This window comes from Ictalurus punctatus, chromosome 22 (assembly GCF_001660625.3).
Source record: "Ictalurus punctatus breed USDA103 chromosome 22, Coco_2.0, whole genome shotgun sequence".
Lineage (NCBI taxonomy): Eukaryota > Metazoa > Chordata > Actinopteri > Siluriformes > Ictaluridae > Ictalurus > Ictalurus punctatus.
In genome coordinates, this window is record NC_030437.2 from 16,099,582 (window position 1) to 16,122,314 (window position 22,733).

Genomic DNA, 22,733 nt, shown 5'->3' on the forward strand with positions numbered 1-22,733 from the left:
ACTTCCTGGATGAGTCGTCACTGTGCTCATGGAGGAATTTTGGAAGGTCGGCCACTTTTGGGAAGGTTCACTACTATGCTGAGTTTTTCCATTTGTAGATAATGGCTCTCACTGTGATTCTTTGGAGTCCCAGACCCTTTGAAATAGATTTGTAACCCTTCCCAGACGGATGTATTTCAATCACCTTCTTCTTCATCATTTCTGGAATTTCTTTCAACTTTGGCATAGTGTGTTACTGAGTAACACTGTTTAACCAACTGCTGTTGAAAAAGTTCTATTTAAGTGTTGATTTGATTGAACAGAGTTTGCAGTAATCAGGCCTGGTTGCGTCTCGTCCAGCTTCATCCCATTATGAATGCAGTTGCGTAGAGTTGGGGAATTAGTAACTATGGGGGCGAATACATTTTCACACAGGCCCAGCTGATATGGGATGACTTGTTTTGCTTCAATAAATAGCATCATCACTTTACAGCATTTCACAGGGTTTTTTTTGTGATTGTTGCAGCCAAAAATGCTTGATTTTGCTGTGGCTTTTTAAAAAATTTGCGATGCAACTTGGAGAGGTTTTTGTGCTTTTTATGTGGAAAACTACTCGACTTGGTAAATGAGAGTGTTTAGCTGTACTCATGTTTGACGCATGGGAATCGAAGAGGGCTTTGGCTGAATGCGCATTGTGATGACGTCACATGATGCGTCTTGGCCCAAATCTGCAGTAATTTTAAAAAACTGCCAGCTCCTCTAAATATTGTGGAGTTTACTTGATTTTTGCAGAATTGCAAAATCCTGATGGGACTGTTACAGAATGTCAGCAACCTCCACTGAACAAAAACTCTTAGATTTTATTCAGGGTTTTGAAAATACATGATCAAATCATGTTTGATGTATGTAAACAAATTGGGTTAATGTAACTCAGTTCAATCATGTGGAGCCGATGTATGTCATATCCAGACCAAGCTAAGTGTTTCTTAGATGGGCTTCTTTGATGAATACTAAAGCATGCAGATGATAACTGTTTTTTTATATTTACATGACACCAAATAAGTCAAATCAAAAATGAGTATTTTGACCACAAATGGACACGCTCTTCAAATGTTTTGTTAAAATTTATATTTACAGGATTTCCCACTTACCCCAAATACAGTCAGTCTACATGAATTGTGTCCAGTGTTTGCTTTTGTACTATTGCGCTGTGAATAACATGCTACAGTAACAAACAAACAACAAATGTATCTTTTCACCCTGTAACTGAACACTAACATTATGAGAGCAGCCATCTTGGACAAAGAGAACCCATTTTTCCCCACTCAGTGCAATCCCAAGGATTGAAGGTGGAAGTATTTAGACGAACTGGTGCAGTCGATAACAAAGTTCCACTTTGACCTTTAACTGTGTAAATATTTTACATTAATTATTTAAAAGATGACATTTCACAGCTTTTACAATGTTTGTATATGAATACATGGAAACCATGGGTGCACATACTTCAATTACTTGTTTGCTATATTAGTTGTTGAGCTACAGTGTAAAATTAGAGTAAACTTTTCCCCCCTTCATTCATTCAACTTTCCTAACCACTTTACCTAATCCAGCGGCCTATCCTGGGAACACTGGTCACCAGGTGGGAATACACACTGGATGGGATGCCAGTTCATTGCAGAAGTAGTAAACATCAGATACCAAAACATGTATTGGCTAATCAATTAGACTGAACAAGTAAAAGTGTGTCAATTTTATTTAGAAAAAAGACAAGTACAAAAAAAATTCTATACAAATCTACTCCACAATAAAATCTGTACAACATAGCACAATAAATATTAATGACAAATATGTATTATCTTACAGTGGCTTTTCAAATAGACTTAAAAAGAAAGCTTGCAAAATAAAAACACGTACAAAACAATGATGTTGGTGTAGTTAATCAAAAATAGCAAAATTACATTCCTGAGAAAAACCCTCATGACTGCAGTATGACTCCATACTAAATCCACTGATTAATAATCGTCTTTTTCCCCCACCATAAACGTACTTTATCAGTGATCACTCACTCACTCTCTCTCTCATTCTCTCTCTCACACTCTCTCTCGCTCACTCTCACTCTAGAGTGAGCTATTGTTCCATGCCTGTCTGATTTGTCTCCAAGGTGTTCCTAAGACAGATGCGGCGATAAAGAAGAAGACAAGGATGAGTCCTTTAGCCAGAGCCTGAGAATATGGCTCACCTGCCAGCAAAAACACACATGCGCGCACACACGCATGCACACACACACACACAAAATATTAATAATAATAATAATAATAATAATAATAATAATATTAGTAACAATATTTAAAATATATATTTCTGATAATATTTAACCACCAAACACATGAAATAAACATTATATGACACATATTAGGCTCTGTATGCCACTGTATGAGGTCTCACCAGTGTAATAAGGTGTGAGGGGGAAGGCAAGCTCAGGCCAGCACACATCATTCCTGTCACAGTCAAACTCTGTAAAGTTAATGCGAAACCTGAAGTGGAGAAATAACAGAAGAAAATGACTGCAGATTATTTGTTTACTCTGTATATTATAATGAATATTCAATAGTTGCCATTTACCTTAGACCCATCCACAAAGTGAGGAACTAAGGCACAAAATGACTTAAACCATTTCAGATGTCACGTAAGGACTCCAGAGGTGATTATTTTATTAGAAGTGCACATAGTGGAATTCTGCTTATACCATACAAACCTTCATATTTATCCTTGTTAGAAGGAAAAAAAAAACATGTACTCTTAAAAAAAAAAATACATTTATAGGTCACATTTAATGCTGTGGAATACGATTACACCATGGTCTGTCTGAATACTGGATTCTGATCGGCTGGAAGGTGGGCATTTGAACCGCTGAATGCACGGGTAGTTCTATATAGGTGCATAAATATGACCTAGAACATAATATCAGTCCTAAAAGTAGACAAAGAGAACCCAATTAAACAAATGAGACAAAATAGTATACTTGGTCATTTATTTATTGAGGAAAATGATCCAATATTACATATCTGTGAGTGGCAAAAGTATGTGAACATCTAGGATTAGCAGTTTATTACTGATCTTCAAAAAGATCACATTGGCAAGCCAGGAAGCTATTGGGAAAATGTTTTGTGGATGTATGAGACCAAAATAGAACTTTGTGGTTTAAATGAGAAGCGTTATTTTAGGAGAAAGGAAAACACTGCATTCCAGCATGAGAACCTTATCCCGTCTGTGAAACGTGGTGGTGGTAGTACCATGGTTTGGGCCTGTTTTGCTGCAATCGGTCCAGGACGGCTTGACATCATTGATTTAAACAAACATTCTTCTTACAGAAATCTTGATCATAAATCTTAGTCATACAAAGAGAACAATACACATCAACCTGAATTACTTGTTACTATAGAAACGATAATGTATTAGAACAAATACATTAATACTAATGATTATATACCCCTGATTTGCCTTTCAGTCAGCATTACAAATATTTATATATTTGTATGACTATTTAAGACAGCTTTGGAGAACTGGATTAGGTCTGAAATTCCAGGAAGAGAGGAAGCTGACTCAGCAGTGCTGTGAGGCTCCATGTGCAGGAGTGTGCACCGAAATAATTACAGCGATCAAGTTCCAAGCAAACAAAGTCCAATACAGTAATCGAGAAACGTTCCACAGCTGCTACTCCAAAAGGCTCAGACGGACAAAGACAGAGAGATAATCCAAAGACAGTGAAGAGCAACCAGCCCTGGGGTAATCAATTACATCTCAAAACCTACACACTGAGTGGACAGATATCTAAATAGACTAAAAGGTGTGTTTGAAACAAATGGGAGTTACAGTGTGATGCCTTGTTGCCTAATGCTGTCTCATCAGGCACTGAACTTTTTTTTTTAACAGGTACTATGAAGGTACCTGTTTAAAAAAATAAAAAGCAACTCTTTTCCACCATACAGTACATCTCACCTCACTAAATTACCCATGATCCCGCATTTTGTCACTATAACAAAGTGCTAAATTAAGTTATCCTTCTAGTCCATATACAAAGCAAGCCAAGATGGGATATATAGGTGGTCAGAGACACGATGGATCCGGAGTCTTCCTATACTTTAAATCATTCTCCACGGTATAAATTCCAATACTTGATATTTTCAGTTAGCTAAAGGAGAAAAAAATCTTTCAAGCATTCAAGTTGCAGAGTTCAGTGCATTCTCTTAACCTGTGAATTGTTTCTGACTCACCTGGACATGGGGGATTGTGTGCCGATGGGAGCCTCGGTAAAGGTCACAGAAGAGGTCACAGGGAAAGTCTGTGTCAGGTCTGGGGTCATGCAGATGGTTCCCTGACCTGCATCACACTCTAAACTCCACGTAGATGCCTTAAAACTAAACGAAGAAGAAATCTGATTCAGTGGATTCATCTTAAACATAGCGGTGAAGTAGGAACAGGAACAGTAAAGATGAAGAAGCATTGACCTACTTTAACTCCACAGCCTGGATCGTTTTTTGTGGTACCCCACCTATGGTTCCCATGACAACGCTTCGAATGTGAATGTGTAGGTGAGCTGGAACACCAGAGCACACGCCCCCGGAGCCCCCCGCTGTCTGATTAGTGTTCTGTACTACAGCTTGAAGACATGGGAGACATTTTATAACATAACATAACCTATTTCAAATAGTAAAACATCTTGCTGACAAGTTCATACATACCTTGATTTTGAGTCAAACTCTATAAAACCGTATTGAACTAATACTTTAAAATGTAATAGCAAATAAAACAAACACTGACTCATTAATATGTTTTTTAATGACAATTAATTCACAATTTAAATATATACTAAATGTTACAGCTCACAGGAAAGATTTCATTAGAAATCCAGATCTTTTGCAAAGTCATTAGAGCATTTTCTCACAGTAAATTGTATCAATCAACAGGTTTTTCAGTTACTCACTAGTGATGCGGGTCCAGCTGGTCACTGTGGAGAAATCTGGCTTTCCTGTTCTGGAAACCAATGTAGCAGGGACTAAAGCAGCCAACGTGGAGCGGACAGTTTCTCTGAAATAAGAAACAAGGTTGAGCCACAATGCTCTAACTTACTAACATGTCAATGCAGACTCAAATGAGACTGTTGGGTAACACAGTCTTTGAAACAAGAATCAATTTTATTTCTTTATTAATTTTCTACCCCGTAATGCTATTTCAAATAACAGTCGTTTCAAAAATTTGTACAGTTTTTATTAAATGTAATCAATAATTCAAGACATGTTTGGTGTCCAGGATTCTCTTTAGTTTTGCTATAAGGCTAATGTGCAATGGAAGTCTATCGCACCAAAAATTCTTGCAGTAAATACAATTTCCACCTTCAAACTTTGGGAGGTATTTTGTAAAATGAGCACCAAGTGAAGAAGGATACAAACAATGGGGGGAAGAATTTATTTATTTTTTTTTAAAGGTGTCTGGCTGTCCAAGATGGCTGCCCCCATAATGGTGCCGTTCTCAGCTACACACTGAAGGTTCGATCATGTTTACAAAACGGTACACTGTCCAAAATCAAGTGTTAGCAATCCTATGTGAAATCCTATGATAAGACTCTTTAGCTGATCAACTACATTCAGCAGAGGGTTAGGGTTAGGGTTAGCGTTAGATCACCGGACTATTCTTTGTAGGACAGTATGTGGATTATAGCACTCACCTGAGCTTGCTGCACTGGTTGAGATTAAGCAAAGTTACAGGCATCAGACACCCAGACGTTGAGTTTATTCCATAGAGAACTGGTCTCAGGTCAGCGGAGGAGCACAGGCCATCTCTCACTGCATGTAAGACAGAAGTCAGAGTTGGACAAATGAATAGCCTGGATATCTGGGTGGGACAAGCAGATTTTGTGTCCGGGATTTTAGTTTTATATTCATAGTTGCCCAGCGAACAAGTAGATTCAACAACAAGAAAAGGAAAAACTACTCCTTATTGAATTGAGCAAAATGTAGCTACGTTTAAACTTAACGTGCCTTGTGGTGGTGGGACACACCTCAATAGATTAGCTATAACAGTTTAACACTACTTGTTCCTTATACCACTATCTGAAACACAACCTGCCTACAGCATGACAGTTGGGAGAACATTTTTTACTACAGAGATGAATTAGTGTGAACACTGAGGAAACCAAGCAAAACAAGGCTGAGAGCCATGCCATGCACACAATATCCAACCATGTGATTAAACATATAGACAGACAATAAAGACGCTAACCTGACTTGGGCCGTGAGGACAAAACATCACATCTCATAATCGACACGTTGGCCAACAATTTTGTTTCTATTAGTCTGCACTTAACAAACGAACGAACTAGCTTGCCATATGTCATTACACTATGCGAGCAATCACTTTTCAGCTTAGGCAACTGAAATAGCACACTGGTGTTTCTCCTTCTTGGTGGGCAAGCAACTAAAATTTTTGAAAGTTGTGAGGGTAAAGTTTCTTTACTTATTATTTTATGAATAACCATGTGTTGTAATAAAGAGTTGGAGCAGATCCTGCAGATACTATAGCTGTTTTCAGGAAAGGTTTTATGTAACACTTGTGATGTTACCTCCTTGCCAGAGTCTGATTGGTGTTCTCCCTACAGGTCCTGTAGCATCATCCGAAACTCCACCGATCACAGGCCTTCCCACCTGATAACCTAAAAAAAACAAATCAAAAGTAAGCCAGACCTACTTATACTCCTTCCTGGACCATTCAAGAGCTGAAATGTAGTTCGACCTGGGTTGCCCGAGTTAGGCTGAGCTGTGATATTTCCATTCACAAACACTGCAGAGTATCGGGTCGTCAGCGTCACTGAGAATGAGAAGGTTCAAGTTTATTCACTTCAGTTTATTTGTATAGTGCTTTTTACAATGGACATTGTCACAAAGAAGCTTTACAGAAATGTATACATTTTGGATCTAAATTTTAAATTGATAAATTTATCAAAGTGTACAACATGGCTGAACTGATTCCCACTGTGCTGTAGAACACTAAAACGGTCATTATTATATTTTATAATCTTATAATACTTCAATTCTTGAGGTTTATGAAAACTACAGTTGGTTGTGAATGTTTGCACAACATTAGGACAGTTGGAAACTGTAGTACAGCTGGAATGTTTTGTACAACATTAGGACAAAATGAAGAAACCAATTATATTTCACTTATAGTAAAACGCAATGAGGCATTTACTGTATTTTATTAATTATCCTAAGTAAGAGAAATGGGCAAACAGACTATTTTAAACAATTTGCAGTGGAAAAAAAACAAAACTAAAAACGTCAACAAAATTTCAGTTCAACATTTGTATCTTGTCTTATAAGTGTGAAAAACATTCTCTAATAACTGTAATATATAATTACCTCTAACCTTGTTTATATCCTCCGATGGCTGTGGTTAAAATTTTGAAAACAGCCAGCCAGTAGAAGGTGTCAAACAAACAGTTTGGCTTCACTGCTGTCATGTTACTCAGCATAAATATAGTTAGACGTGCAAACACACTCTCACCTCCAGGACTGAAGGTGATGTTTCCAATGCGGCGGATAACACTGATGGCTGTAATGCCGTTCCCCTTCCACTGAAACGTATAACTTAAAGACAGAACCACATTCACACACAACTGTGTCTCAGCTGCTAAAAAGAGACAGAGGAGAAGGAGAGTTCATACAAAGACGAGGACCAAATACTGGCAAAGAGCACATGATGGAGTGGAGATTCTAAATAACTGACCGGGATTAGCAGGACTTGATAAGAAAAGGCTGAGGTCTGTGATCACTTCATCCACGATGGCTACTGTGACTACTCCTGCACATATGAACACACATGAAACTTATATATATGTTCCAGATGCTTCAAAATGAAGTTCTGAGACTTTCAAGCACTCCATAAAAATATGATTTTAACACTAAGAAGACATTTGTAACCAATGATTAAGCTTACATTTTTCTGCCCATCTCAAATGGGTTTTTTTTTCTTTTTGGATTTTTCCCCACATTTTTTCTCTAATTCCCACCCACCATCCTAATTGAAGGGGTCTTCTTTCTTCTAGAACTGTCTACTTTTTAGAGCCTTGGCTATCGGTGCTAATCATTTTAACAGCAACATGTTTAAAAAAAAAAAAAAAAAAAAAAAAAAAAAAAAAAAAGAATGGGCAGAATTTGAACTTGACAATCCTGACTCAGAACAATAAGAAACTCACCTCCTTGTTCATCTCTCACTGCTACGCTGAGCTCAACTGGTGTAGCAGGGCAGGACTGCAGAGTTCTCACACACACGGCCTCAAAGTTCTGCAGGAACGCTACCGGAGCCTTCTCAATGCACTGCCCCAGCAAGGACACCTGCACACAGAGGTACACCAAACATGAGTCTCGTTAAGTAGTTGATCAGACAGCACGTGAATATGAACCATATTCTGTTTAGATCACCTGTGGGATGGTGAAGTACTGGTTGTCTGTGGTGAAGATTGGTGCCCCCTGGCGGTAATTTGTAGGAGGTACAGGCGCTGCCACCTGTTGAGTCTGGAAAGACAGAGTGGGCTTCGGAGTGCTGGAGGAGCGTTCAGATACACACAGAAGCACACATTCAGTAAATCAGAAATAGAGTAAATCTAATTACGAAAAGAGATTTAAAAAAAAAAAAAAAAAAAAAAAAAAAAAAAATCACCTACACAGTAGTGCCATCATAGAAAAGCCCAAGGAACGGGTTGTTCTCCGAAGGAGAGGTGACACAGAGAAAAGGGAACCAATCAGGAGCATTTTCAGCCGACTGAGCGGAGCAGGCATAATCAGGAAAAGGAGAGACAATTCCTCCAAATGGTCCAGGTAGACACTGACCCGCAAAAAGCCACAACAGCTCTGGTGCACAATCCTGTAGGAACGAAATAAGCATGGACAAGCACACCTTATGCTCACAGGTGACAACACGTTATCAAACACTGCACCAGACATGATTGAAATGCTTGGTACATTTAAATGTTTTCATTTTTTATACGGATGCCCAACTCCAGTTTCAGACAATCAAAGCTTCTGCATTACTGTATTAGAAATCAAATTTGGACATGTTTATTTACCGGGTCACAGCAGCATCGCACGTCACACGATTTCGCCGTCAGGTCACAGGGACACTGACCAAGAGGCTGGAACACTTGATTAGGAATCACAGTTTTATTCTCTACAAGAACAGGAGGAGTAAATACACACCACTGATACGGTTATAATCACACAATGCAGAAAAGAAAACAGTCCAGAAGAGTTCACAGACCTGACACAGGGCCACTGGGAAGCAGCTGGGCGTAGATCTGAGCCTGCACGATGAGAGTGGCCTGGGGAACATTGCCCAGACATGCACAAACCCTGACAGTCTCTCTCACACACAGCGGCTGGACACAGCAGTCTGTCTCATTCGCGCTGGCACACAGCTGTAGACTCCGGTTCAGACTCACACGCACCAGGCTGCTCTGTTACAGGAGAAGACACACCACTGTTTAATGGAGACGTCGCGCCATACAGGGTTGGGATTAGTTTACGAGCTTGTAAGGACGAAAGGTTTGTATCGACCGCACTAAATTGGGTGGAAAATTTCAGAAGCAAGACAGACTGAATGTGTCTTAGTGTGAGAATATTTAACGTTTCATCCTTTATATGTAGATCACATGGCGATCCAAAATGTACTAATTTTCCCCAGGAGGTCTCCCATCCAGGGACTAGACAGGCTCAACCCTGCTTAACTTCAGTGGGAAACCAAGCAAGAACTGCAGGGTGATGTGGCTCTGGGACCATCATTTAAGAAGCTTCATAAACAGCAAATACTCACCTTTCCCATCATCTCTTGTGACACAGTCCATTGACTGAGACTGGACGGCTCGCAGGAGGCTGGAGGGAGGCGTCCTATCAGACAGAAAAAGCTAATTATACATATATAGCTGTGGAACTATGACTGGAGTCTGGTTTATAGTTTGTGGTAAAATAAAACATGTGTAGGGATCATAACTCATGATCAGACAACCCCAACTCCAAAAACGTTGGGACAGTATGGAAAATGCTAATAAAAACAAAAGATCAAATGTACTATGACTTGTATTTAAACAAAAAATGTATAAAGACAATGTATTTGATGTTTTACCTAATCAACTTCATAGTTTTTGGAAGATTCAAATTGGTGCATGCAACACGTTCCAAAAAAGTTGGGACGTGGGCAATTTCGAACTAATAGCGATGTGACAAGTTGAAGTAAGAATATGATGTGAAAAAGGTGAGGTAATTGTCTAATCATAGTATATAAGGGGCCTCTAAAAAAAAGGCCTAGTCCTTTAAGATCAAGGACGGATTGAGGCTCGCCGATCTGCCAACAGATGAGTCAGCGAATAATCCAACACTGTTGAGAACAACATTCCCCAAAGACAAATCGGTAGGATTTGGGGCATTTCACCTTCTACAGTGCATAATATAATTAAAAGATTCAAGGAATCCGGTCAAATCTCGGTGTGTAAAGGGCAAGGCCGAAAACCACTTCTGAATGCGCGTGATCTCCGATCCCTCTGACGTCACTGTCTTAAAACCCGTCATGAGTCTGTAATGGATCTCCTGACATGGGCTCAGGAATACTTTGGTAAACCTTTGTTAGGCAACACTATTCGCCGCTGCATCCACAGATGTAAGTTAAGGCTTTATTATACAAAGCAGAAGCCATATATCAACACTGTCCAGAAGCTCCGCCGACTTCTCTGGGCTCGGTCTTATCTGAGATGGACAGTAGCACAGTGGAATCGTGTTTTGTGGTCCAACGAGTCGACATTTAAAATTTTTGGACAAAACAGCCGTCATGTTCTCCAGGCCAAAGAGGAAAAGGACCATCCCAGCTGTTATCAGCATCAGGTCCAAAAGCCAGCGTCTGTCATGGTATGGGGGTGTGTTAGTGTCCATGGCAGGGGTAACTTGCACATCTGTGAGGACATCATTAATGCACAAAGATATGTACACATTTTGGAGCAACATACGCTGCCAACCAGAGCAGGACAATGCCAAACCACATTCTACCCGGATAACAAGCGCATGGTTGCGTAAGCAGAGAGTGCGGGTGCTAGCACGGCCTGCCTGCAGTCCTGTCCTGTCTCCGATTGAGAATATGTGGTGTATCATGAAGCACAAAATAAGGTAACAAAGACCCTGTACAGTTGTGCAGCTGATGAAATGCATAATGGATGAATGGGGGGAAATTCCACTTGCTGAACTTAACCAACTGGTGTCTTCACTCAGCGCCCAAACACTTAATAAGTGTTATTAAAAGAAAAGGTGATGTTAAACCGGGGTAAACAGTCGACTGTCCCAACTTTTTTGGTGTGTTGCAGTCATCAGATTTTAAATGAGTGTATATGTTCAAAAATAAATTAAATTCACAAAGTAAAACATAGAATAATGTATTAATAATTTTAATAATGTGTTTTCAATATAGTACAGAGTGAAATGAATTTCCAAATGACTTTTTTTTTTTACATTTTCCATACTGTCCCATCTGTTTCGGAATTAGGGTTGTACCTGTAGCATTGGATGGTTTGACGCTGCTGATGGTCAGAGACACGTTCATCACGTTTCCAACCAGAAAGGCAGACGCTCTTGGGCCAGATACAACCTGGACTGAAGGAAGAAACACTGAAAATGACAAGCAAAGAAAAATATTAGATGTGCGCTTTCCCTCATTCAAATGAATCTCAATCTGAAATAGAAAAGCCCAAACTGAATTAATCTATTCTGCAGAGACTAAGAACTGTGTGCTTTTTTTTTTTTTTTTTTTGCTAGTTTGACATTTCCGCCTTATTTAATGTGTATAAATTGGACAATTCAAACTATTTCAGTTATGCTGCCACTTTAAAACATTTCAGACGTAAGTTTTATTCAGATTGTTCTAATGTTAGTGACGTAGAGATGGTCCAGAAAGTTCTCTTCTGTATAGAAACACCCATTCAGGGTTTAGCTCCACATCACGACCTGTGCTCTGGCTCTGGATCCACCGTGACCCTGACCAGGATAAAGCTCTAACTGAAGATGACTGAATGAATGAACAAATGAATGAGAAATTCTGTAAGATTAGTTCTGAGAGTTGATATGTAGCTGGATGTTTGTGTTTAAATGCTCTGGGCTTAGATTCTGAGACAGGTTGTTTATCATGATGTAACTACGCTAGCTTGAGGCATCTGCCTCTTTAGTTTTTAGCTAACAAGATGTTACTTCAATTTATAATCAGCATGTTTTAAGAACTTTTTTGTTTTGCTTTTTACCTTTCCTCAGATTCGGAAGAAGTGCAAAAGTAACCAGGCCTTTTGTGTCACAGCTCCGAGATTGCAGAACAACTTACCCTATTTCATTAAGGCATTTCCCACTGTAAACAGTTTTAAATCCAATATAAAAACATTTCTATTTCCCTAGGCATTTGAAGGTCCTTAACATATGTAATATTGGATCTTCTGTTTTTGTCCAGTCTTTGATCTGTGGTTTTTGAATTTTAATGGTTTACTTCTCTTTTGATTTACTTATATTTAGCCGAGATGATGTACAGTGCTTTGGCAGGACCCTGATTGTCTTTAACATGTGCTCTAAAAATAAAGCAGACTTGATATATTGATATATATATATATATATATATATATATATATAAAATGTTATTTTATATGATCATGTTATTGCTAAATGTCTGTTATTAAACCTAGTCTGGGATCGTCATGTTTATTTTAATGATAATGAGCCTTTATTGATCACATATACATATGCACAGTGAAATTCTTTTCTTTGCATACCGTCAGAGCGCAGGGTCAACCATGATACAGCACCCCTGGAGCAGAGAGGGTTAAGGGCCTTGCTCAAGGGCCCAACAGTGGCAGCTTGTCAATGCTGGGGTTGGGCCTTGCTCAAGGGCCCAACAGTGGCAGCTTGTCAATGCTGGGGTTGGGCCTTGCTCAAGGGCCCAACAGTGGCAGCTTGTCAATGCTGGGGTTGGGCCTTGCTCAAGGGCCCAACAGTGGCAGCTTGTCAATGCTGGGGTTTAAACCCCCAACCTTCTGATCAGTAACCCAGAGCCTTAACCACCAAGCCACCAGTATTATCAGTATGCTATTACTATATGTTATTATTTAACAATTTTATCATGCAAATCCCCTTGTTCTGGACAAGCATATCATTTTTTAAATTTTTGTCCCATTTACATTAACTTTAGCCTACATCTTACTCCTTTCCTTTCCTATATAATAGTGCATTTATCTTGTAAGTAGGGAGCTTTCTGGGATTGAGCCATGTCTTTAGAGTTAATGCTCAGATATTCACCTTCCTAGCTATCTTTAGCTACCTAAAAGTAAACCATAAGACGAAATGTTAAATATACACATATATAATGATTAATTAGCAGGTGATACTGCATATTAATATATCAATCAATTAGTACAAAGAGTAACTGAGGATCTTAAACCAAAGCGTTATAGCTGGCTCCATCCCAAATGGCTGCCTATAGGACACATGATGCACTGAATAGTCTTTAGAGTTCATGCTTGTGTAGTGCACTTAAATAGAAAGAATAGGGCCATTTGAAACACAACCCAAAGCGTTCAGGTTCCTTGGCAACGAGACACATTTGTCGCCCACTTCACTAACATAACTAATCTGACCGTAATAATAATAATAATAATAATAACACTACATGAAACGCAGCTTACCGACATCACATCTAGCATCTTCTTTTAAAAGCAAAGCGAAGATCAACGTCTGAGACAAAAAATCCAAACAGAGTCTCAGTCGTGTTTGCAGCATTGTTTAGTAAAAAGGGGTTTGGAGATTTATGTTCTTCTTTGAAACTATTACCAGCAGCGAGACAAACAGCGGTGTGCGTCAGCGCCACCTGGTGTCTTCTTCTTCTTCTTCTTCTTGTTTCATTAGCGGTTGACAAACCAACTTAAGGTGCATTACCGCCACCTACTGGACTGGATTGAGGGCAGCAGATTGGCAATAAATAAATAAATAAATTAATTGATTGATTGATTAATTAATTAAATTGGCACCCTGTCCAGGTTCCCCGTGACCCTGAAGGAAGGATAAGTGGTATAGAAGATGGATGGATGGATAAATAAATAAATAAATAAATAAATAATAATAATACCAATAACAATAATGCATAAATAAACAAAAATAAAGAAATAAATAACTATATACTAGATATTCATACTAGATTACTAAAGTCTCTCACTTATCCCAGTATTTTTTAGATAGTTTATTAGGGGGCGGCTCCCAGATGTTTTCCCCAGCAAGTTCTCTAGTGTCATGTTTTGCTTTCCAGTTTGCATCTCTAGCTCAGTTCTTTCCTTCTCATATCTTTTGCAGTCTAACAGAATGTGTTTTACCGTCTCATGTGTACTGAAGTGAGTCCAGTGAGGTGTTTTCCTATTCTGTTAATGCTAGGTTTAAGCCAGCATAATCTATTCTAAGACGCGTAATTATCATCTCTTCCTTTGGGTTCCTGCCCTGCCTCACACTCAAGCCTAATTATTTTTGTATAATATATAGGTGTTGTCCGGTGTCAGCTGTGTCCCAGTATTCCTGCCATATTTTATGTGTGTGTTTCTTTATAATGCTTTTGATCTCTGCTCTACTTAATGGTACTTGTATATCAACTGTTCCATGTTTATCTATCTTTTTGCCAGTACATCCACAGTTTCATTTCCTTCTACCCCTACATGTACAGGAATCCAGAACAAGGAAACATTCAGTCCCCTACCATGGAGTATGAGAAGCAGATAAAGTATTTGGTAAACAATGTCTTGTCTCCATGATGTTTTCCCAGACTGTATATTTGATAGTGTAGATAGACTGTCAGAAGCTATAGCGACATTTTGGTTCTGATTATTTTTTTCCAACCACTCCAGTGCCAATAGGACTCCTAATAGTTTTACAGTGCACACTGATAAATGATTGGTTGCTCTTTTTTTGGACTGCTACTTCATAATGAAGAACGAAAAAATTAGTTTTGAATTATTATCCCCTGTGGTGCTATTGTAGATTTCTCTTTTAATATTTGTTGTAATCTTGTATCTACAGATGGTTTTATGACTCTCCAGGGTGGTACAGTTGGTATCACCACAATGGGGCTTACTTGTAGGTGACAGATACCTGCATTTTGTGCCTTTGCATTTCCTAACCATCCGAAACTGTTAAAGTTAGTCCTATAAAACTCTGAGCATTCTTGTAAGATGGCTTTCATAGGGTGAAACCTGCTATGCCCTTTTAGATTTATCCAATATGCCATCATGATCTTAACCCTCCTGATCTCATCTCTCCTGTCTCAACCTGTAATGCAGTCACTGGTGATGATTTAAATGCTCTAGTACAGATCCGGAGTGTTTGTGCTTTTTTATTTTATTTTATTGTGATGACAACATATATGCTAGGCAACCATAATCAAAGGCGGCCCTAAGAAGAGCCTGATAGATATTTATGAGCGATGCCCTACTTGCTCCCCAGTCTCGCCCTGACAGACATCTCAGGACATTATTCATCTTTTTACATTTGTTCTTAATTTTATCAATATGCAGACACCAGGTCAGCTTCTCATCAAAAAGCACTCCTAAAAATCTCACAGCCTTGACCTGTTCAAGATCTAGCCCATATCATTTAAGTGGTACTGTTTTATGACGTTTAGAAAAACATATAACTTGCGATTTTGAAGCTGATAGTTTAAATCCCCATTCATTTGCCCACTGTTCTACTTTTGCCACCTGGAGGATGTTGGAGGATGACCTATTACAGTTCTGCAACGCTGCTCACTTAATTCATTATATATTTAATATATAGATTCATGATATTAATATACAGTATACGATATATGAATAGTGCTTTTAATAATATTTATTTATCCAAAAAAATAAGCATACATTTATGCAAACAATACGTTTGTAACTAAAATAACGTTTATTTTGTGATTATCTGTGATTTCATAACAGTCCATGATATTTCAGTACGACAAGGATGTTAATTAAATGATAAAAAAATAAATACAAATGACCATTAGACAAAGATACATAAACAACCTTTAAAACTTAAATAATTTTTTAGCCCAAAATACACAGGAAATCATTAACAATAAGGCTAAAAGTAAGCTTTTTCAAGAAAACTATCTTCTTCATACAGTTACAGTTGTTGGACAGAAACAAAACCAAAAAAATAAAATGGACATTAATTTCCTTCTGCTTTGTATTTTATTTCATTTAGTTTGTAACAAGTTAATGTGAAAGTCACAGAGCTGAGAAATGTTTTTAATCACATAATCATTTCCTGATTGACTTATAATTAAAGCAACAGATTCCACTTCATCACAGTTTAATAGAACGGTGTCAAAGTATTTTTAAAAAGCTTATAGGTAGTAAAATAAAACACTTGGAGTAATATAAAGGTGCAGATGCATTTCAATGCAGAGAAAAAGGTCATTTAAATTGCATGCTATCACAGGAAACATTGTAGAATTAAAATTTAGCTCTGTTTAGCTGCCATGATCTCTAAAACTTCCAGCTTTATTCACCAGATCACGTGTGTGTGTGTGTGTGTGTGTGTGTGTGTGTGTGTGTGTGTGTGTTCTCCCAAGCAGTCTAGGGTTTTATGCCTTGACAGATATCATCCTGCAAAATCAAAACAGAGAAAGAGAAGAGAATCAGCTGAGAATCTGTTTGTGGTTTGTGGTTTTAAGCGTTGTGGTTTCTCAATGCAAGTAGTTGAGTCAGATTAGCACCAACGCGAATTAAACCCAAGATGTAATTCATTTCAACAAATGAATTGCCACTCTGAGCTGATGATAATGTGTGTTTTCATATTGACACGAATTATAAAAACTAACAATTCATATTTGTATTTCTCTAGAATGAAACAAATACAAACTTTACCATAACTACACACAATAAAAGAAAAAATATATATTCATGACTATGATAAGCAAAAGCTACAATCTCTTATACATATATCACTTCAAATGAACTTATATACCTTGTTTTTCTTCACTGGCCTCTCGTCCACTTTTTTCATCAGCTCTCTGACCCAGTCGGCTTCAGAGGGAGCGCAAAGATCCCGGCCTTTTCGAGTTCGGAAGCTGAAAGTACAAACACAAATGATCAAAATTTACTCCTGCTTCCATGACTGGAATGGCAGAAGCACTCATTAAGATTCACTCTCATTAAAGGTGCAGTCAGTGATTTTGGTCAACTCAAAATTCAAACACATACATCATTGTTCCCTCCAATACATGTGCCTAGACTAAAGACCTAAATGATTACGCAAGAGGCAGAGCTTTCTGAATCGAGACGAGCCTTTGTACTAACTTGCTGCACATTGGTAGTCCACTCATTTGTTTTTCTCCCATTTATAGCATGACAATGGAAGCCACAGAGCATGGAGTTTCTCCTCTCAACAGAGTTTCATGAGAATGTTTAGAATATTTGCAAAGATGTACTGATTTTAGAATCACTGAGCAAAAATTTAAATGTCAATGTCCCTGGGATACTCACACAACAGCATCAATGAGGCAGCCATCACCTTTGCGCTGCTCGTGGTAGCAGGCGACAATGCGTTTTGGGATGCGATGATGGCTGACCTTCAAACAGCAGTCCAATGCTTGCTCTCCAAGAGACACTAAATGATAGAGAGGAACATACAGAGATTAGGAAGATTTGTCTGAATGAAGGGAAAGAAATGTCCAGAATGCTCTAGCAAAATTGCCAATTGCAATATGCATATTACAGTCTAGGTTTGCCATGCAGTCGAAACACATACACACACACACACACACACACACACACACACACTTCATTCATCTTAACTTACCATCCACGCTGATGCTCATGATGAATGCAGTGATCCATACACCCACACACAGACTAATAAAGCCACAGCGAGCCATTGTGGTCAGAGGATGAGAGTTACACACGTCCTGTTTCTGTGCCAATATCAGATACTGCTGCTGCTTTTAAGGATGTTAAATCTCCTCCTTCTCACTCTCTCTCTCGCTCTCTCTCTCTCTATCTTCCTCCTTCTGTTGAATTTCTGCTGCAACCATTTTATAGTAAAGCTTTAACTTTCGTTTTTAGGACCAGTTCCTCCCTCCCAACCTGCTTTCAGTCAAATGTGGGGATTCCCAGGCCTTCCTAGAGTAAAGGTCAGTCCTTGACTTTTTAAAAAGCATACATGCAAACACTAAACTTTGAATAATTCCAGTCTCTCTATCTCTGGCTCATACACACACACATACACACACACATACATACATAACTACCCATACAAACAGACATATATACTGTGCATGTACATGGCTCATTGATGCACGTGAGGAGCAAAGGCTAGTCTGTCTGGTCCAGTCCCACAGAAGAGCGTCTGTACCACAAATTGGTGAAGACGTTAATGCTGGTAATGATAGAAAGGTGTCAGACCACACAGTGCATCACACATCACACAGTGCATAGCCCATGCTGACCCCTGTCCACCGTCGAAAGCACATACAATGGGCACATAACCATCAGAACATGGATCAATGGAAGAAGGTGGTTTCAAAAATTATTCAGGAACGGTTTGAGGAACATGACAATGAGTTGAAGGTGTTGACGTGGCCTCCAAATTCCCCAAATTTCAATTTCATGGATCATCTGTGGGACATGCTGGACAAACAAATCCAATCCACACAGGCCCCACCTCGCAACGTACATGACTTAAAGGATCTGTTGGTAACGTCTTGGTGTCAGGTACACAGCACACCTACAGAAGTGTTGTAGAGTCCATGCCTCACATAAAATAGTTATAAAATAGGGTGTGTTTTGTCTATTTTGTGCAATTATCCTATCATCTAGTATATAAAATATAAAGATCTGTATTAATCATCTGCAGTGAGGACTTATTGAGGACATGCTTGCTTTGGAAAATATAGTGTGTTACATTATCCATAAAATGTTTTTTTTTTGTTCGCAGAATAAATGTTCTAAATTCTGTGCCAGTTTCACATTTTCTCACACCAATGGTGGTCCTGTCTGGATTTGTACGATCACTGTTTTCCCACATTCAGCTGGAGCCACTCCAGTGGCAATGCTTTCGTTTTTTTCATATAAGACTGCTGCTTAAGGTCCAGACTATCTGACTGTCTGGACTATTTGGACCTTAAGCAGCAGCCTTACATTTCATACAAGGCTGCTGCTTAAGGTCCAGACTATCTGACTGTCTGGACTATTTGGACCTTAAGCAGCAGCCTTACATGAAAAAAATGAAAGCATTGCCACTGGAGTGGCTCCAGCCGATTTTGGGAAAACAGTGATAGAATCTGTAAATATCACTCACTATCTTGGTTTCACTGTAATTGTAATGAAATCAGCAGCCTCCATCTTTACTTGTATCTTATTCTTTGTTGACTTCGGGGATTTCACAGATGAGCCAACGTGCTTATCTATTGTGTTGAGCATGAGGGTGTGTGACTGCAATATAATTGTCGCACACTTGCTAAAACCATGTGCACAATACATCAGTAATAATAAATGCAAAATATTGCTTCTTAAGTCTACTGGGTCCACATTCATATACAATAAAAGTAGGAGATATAGCAAATATTATATCACAATACTTGACAATGTTTTTAAAACACTACAATACTATAATAACATATATAAAAGGAATAAACTAGGACAGAGCATGACGTTATAGGAAAATAATCAATGACAGAGTGCTGTGATGTGGCCTGACACAAAGTGGAGTTACTGTCAGCACCAGGAAATTGGTTATTTTGCAATAACGGCACATCTTGAAGTGTTTTATTCCTTTTATACCACAGCAGTTTGGCAACAGTAAAATTTTTTATTTATTATTTTGACTAACACGTCATACTTTTTACATTACATTTATAAAAAGTTGTGTGCCATCCAAAAAATAAGTTAGTTCCCATGATTGATTACATTACAACAGCTATAAACCGTCATTACCTGACCAACTAATCTTTTTTCTCACTTGACGTTATTAAGACAAAAAACAAATGCAGCTTGTCAAGTTACAGGGAAACCGGCAAGCTCTCTGTCCCATGTAGGAAAAATTAAAGTTACAGCTTTACCTTTTACTGGTACTCTTATTCTTACATAAAAAAGCATTGAAATGAAGGACAACCTGGACAGAGTGTGTACGCATTACAGAAACAATCCCACACACATTCACACACCCATTACAGACAATTTAGAGATGCCAAACAGCCCATGCACATATTTTTGGACTGGGGGAGGAAACTAGAGGATCTGGAGAAAATCCCCAAAGCCCGGAGAGAACATGCAATCTCTGTGTACACATGATGGAAGTGGGAATCAAACCCCCAACCCCAGGGGTGCGAGGCAAATGTGCTAATCACTAAGCCACTATTCCCCCCAGTCAAGAAAAACTGCAGTATTACATTTACAAACCTGTAAAAACCAACATGAGCTCAATATGCTTACCATGAAGGAAAAATAAAGACATGTTTGGTTCAATAATATTTTACGATCAGCTGTGAGTAACTATAGAGTCAGACAGTATATTATATATATATATATGTTATAAATGTACCTACAATACATGTGATATCTCAGGAAAAGTATCATTTAAAAGAATAATTTATCACAATATCAATCCTTATACCCCATATTATATTATATATTTTATTATATATCCTATATCAATATCTATCAGTATCAATATTAGACTGATCAGAAATGCAACAAACACAGGTATTATTTACTAAAATGAGTTTTATTTGAATTCACTCTTCTTAAAATAGCCATGCATACATCGTACATATTCATAAAAAAAAATTAAAAAAACAATTCACCAGTAGATTTAATGTGTATAAAACAGTATTGACACATGCACACAGATTCACACATGCACCATGCCACTTTTTTTTTGTATGAGAAGCATAACACGAGAGCATGTGCATGATTTCTGAAATGTTCAAACAAGATGAAAAATAAGACAGATACAAAGGCGAAGTAGCTTATTAACATCATAAAAGCTGTCACAGAAAATCCAGGCGTGATGAGCCGACAGGCCTGGACATATTCACCTGGTCTTTCACTGAGCTGCTAAACAAAGAGAAAGAGTAAATCAGTAAAGACAGGATAACATGAACCTCTATACATCTCCATAACTGTGATAATTACGTAGATATTTATATAGTTCATTACCTTTGCTCTTGTCATTACGATTGTCAATATATTCAACGAGCTTCATCACCCATGGATATCTCAGGTCATTGGCAGGTGGAGAGCACAGCTTCCTGTTTTTCTTTGTGATGAACCTAAATGACAGGGAAAGAAAAGTGAGTATTTAAAAGGTTTGGTGTTAATGAGGTTGCTGAAAGATGGAGACTATATTTGACTATACTATTATATTCTTCTATAAAATACTTACACAGTAGCTGGAATGGGGCAACCACTGTCTATGTTTTGGATGATGTAGGAGTCAACAATGCGGCGTGGAACGAAACTGTCGCTGGTGGACAGGCAGCAGTCAGCGGCGTTATTGGAGAATGCTAGAAGAAAGAGAGACAACTCATTGTGACAATGATAGTGATAAATAACCAATGCAAAAATAGAACATCTGTAATTCAGCATATATAATGATATGAACTGAAGAACTGGAGAGGATTTCTTTGCATGCTTCTGCTGCATATATTTTTCATTTACAGGAAATCTGGTCATTTGGAAGAAAATGGAAAGACCCCTTGAGAATAGAAAAATGAATGATAGCATTCATAGCCCACACACTGTAGAAAGTTCAGACTGCGCACAATAGGCCTGCAGTTTTAAAAGACTTTAGTTCCGGTGGTCATTGACCCTGATTTTACGCCACAGTGATATGAGATGGATGAATGACCTACATCCTTTTTGTTCTGAAGTAACAGAAACAGCAATAGAGCTGCATGCATGTGCATGTGTATGGGTTTTACCTTGTGTATGAGTCTTACCTTGAGCATTGTTCCACAGAAGTGCAGTGAAGACGAGAAGAGCAACTACTGCATTCGACATGCTTGCGTCTGTGTTCTTCAGCTTTCTGAGCATCAGATGGAAACGTGTAGTACCTTCCTGAAGGTGTGTGCACAGGTACCATAACACAGCTATATTTATACACCTGCAGAACCTATTGCCTGCAATCAGCATCAACTTTCACTTTCATTATCTTGTAAACTCATCAATTCAGAAGGTACCGTCACTCTCCGCCTCTCCAACTGCTTTTCCAAATGCTTCCCGTCACATCTCCCCCACCCTTTCTTTTACTGTTTGACCAAGTCTCACGCTCTCAATAAAAGCTTCTTTTTTTTGGTCATGTGAATGGAGGCATAATTTTGTAATGCTTTCCAAATGCTTTATGAATTCAGATCCAAGCACAAGAAGGCATGGTTTGTTTCAGCTCTGCACAAAATCCAAGCACGGTTCAAATAGGCTGTATTGTGCAATTATATCTAACCATGGAAGTTTTCACTTCCCTGTGGTTTGTCGATAAATTGTTGGTATGTCCACCATTGCATGAAAGACGCAATTATTGCTGTGAGAACAAGTACAGTTATATTCTCAGGAAAAGAATATGAAAAACGAAATACATTCCTAAGTGTTTCTGCTTCCCTTTCTTTTTGCACTGACAAGCACTTTAATGCTACTCTCAGCAGCAATTTCTTCTTTTTCTTTACAT

The 22,733-nt window shown here is 38.4% G+C and overlaps 3 protein-coding genes across 5 annotated transcripts; all 3 read right to left on the reverse strand.

Annotated features, from left to right (window-relative positions):
- Positions 1–1,714: 1,714 nt before the first annotated feature.
- Positions 1,715–13,906, reverse strand: tctn2 (tectonic family member 2). 3 transcript variants are annotated; one of them, XM_017451513.3, is made up of 18 exons: positions 13,730–13,905; positions 11,565–11,678; positions 9,844–9,917; positions 9,292–9,487; positions 9,101–9,201; positions 8,699–8,898; positions 8,457–8,577; positions 8,231–8,369; positions 7,762–7,836; positions 7,540–7,662; positions 6,769–6,843; positions 6,599–6,688; positions 5,705–5,822; positions 4,964–5,067; positions 4,492–4,639; positions 4,254–4,397; positions 2,425–2,513; positions 1,715–2,218 (listed from the first exon to the last, which is right to left on the reverse strand). In XM_017451513.3, exons 1-18 carry the CDS (start codon positions 13,821–13,823, stop codon positions 2,097–2,099), a joined length of 2,127 nt encoding a protein of 708 aa, XP_017307002.1. In that variant the 5' UTR covers positions 13,824–13,905; the 3' UTR covers positions 1,715–2,096. The 3 variants fall into 3 exon arrangements, 2 of the variants coding, with proteins under 2 accessions (XP_017307002.1, XP_017307001.1); XM_017451512.3 differs by having other exon boundaries at positions 7,540–7,665; positions 13,730–13,904; XR_008393243.1 differs by having other exon boundaries at positions 2,159–2,218; positions 2,425–4,171; positions 7,540–7,665; positions 13,730–13,906.
- A 2,045-nt stretch (positions 13,907–15,951) lies between these two features.
- Positions 15,952–18,091, reverse strand: ccl19a.1 (chemokine (C-C motif) ligand 19a, tandem duplicate 1). The gene is made up of 4 exons (XM_017451519.3): positions 17,874–18,091; positions 17,558–17,681; positions 17,040–17,142; positions 15,952–16,678 (listed from the first exon to the last, which is right to left on the reverse strand). Exons 1-4 carry the CDS (start codon positions 17,947–17,949, stop codon positions 16,649–16,651), a joined length of 333 nt encoding a protein of 110 aa, XP_017307008.1. The 5' UTR covers positions 17,950–18,091; the 3' UTR covers positions 15,952–16,648.
- Positions 18,092–20,776: 2,685 nt separating this feature from the next.
- Positions 20,777–22,167, reverse strand: ccl19a.2 (chemokine (C-C motif) ligand 19a, tandem duplicate 2). Its single transcript, XM_017451517.2, has 4 exons — positions 22,012–22,167; positions 21,456–21,576; positions 21,230–21,342; positions 20,777–21,127 (listed from the first exon to the last, which is right to left on the reverse strand). Exons 1-4 carry the CDS (start codon positions 22,103–22,105, stop codon positions 21,117–21,119), a joined length of 339 nt encoding a protein of 112 aa, XP_017307006.1. The 5' UTR covers positions 22,106–22,167; the 3' UTR covers positions 20,777–21,116.
- Positions 22,168–22,733: the final 566 nt, after the last annotated feature.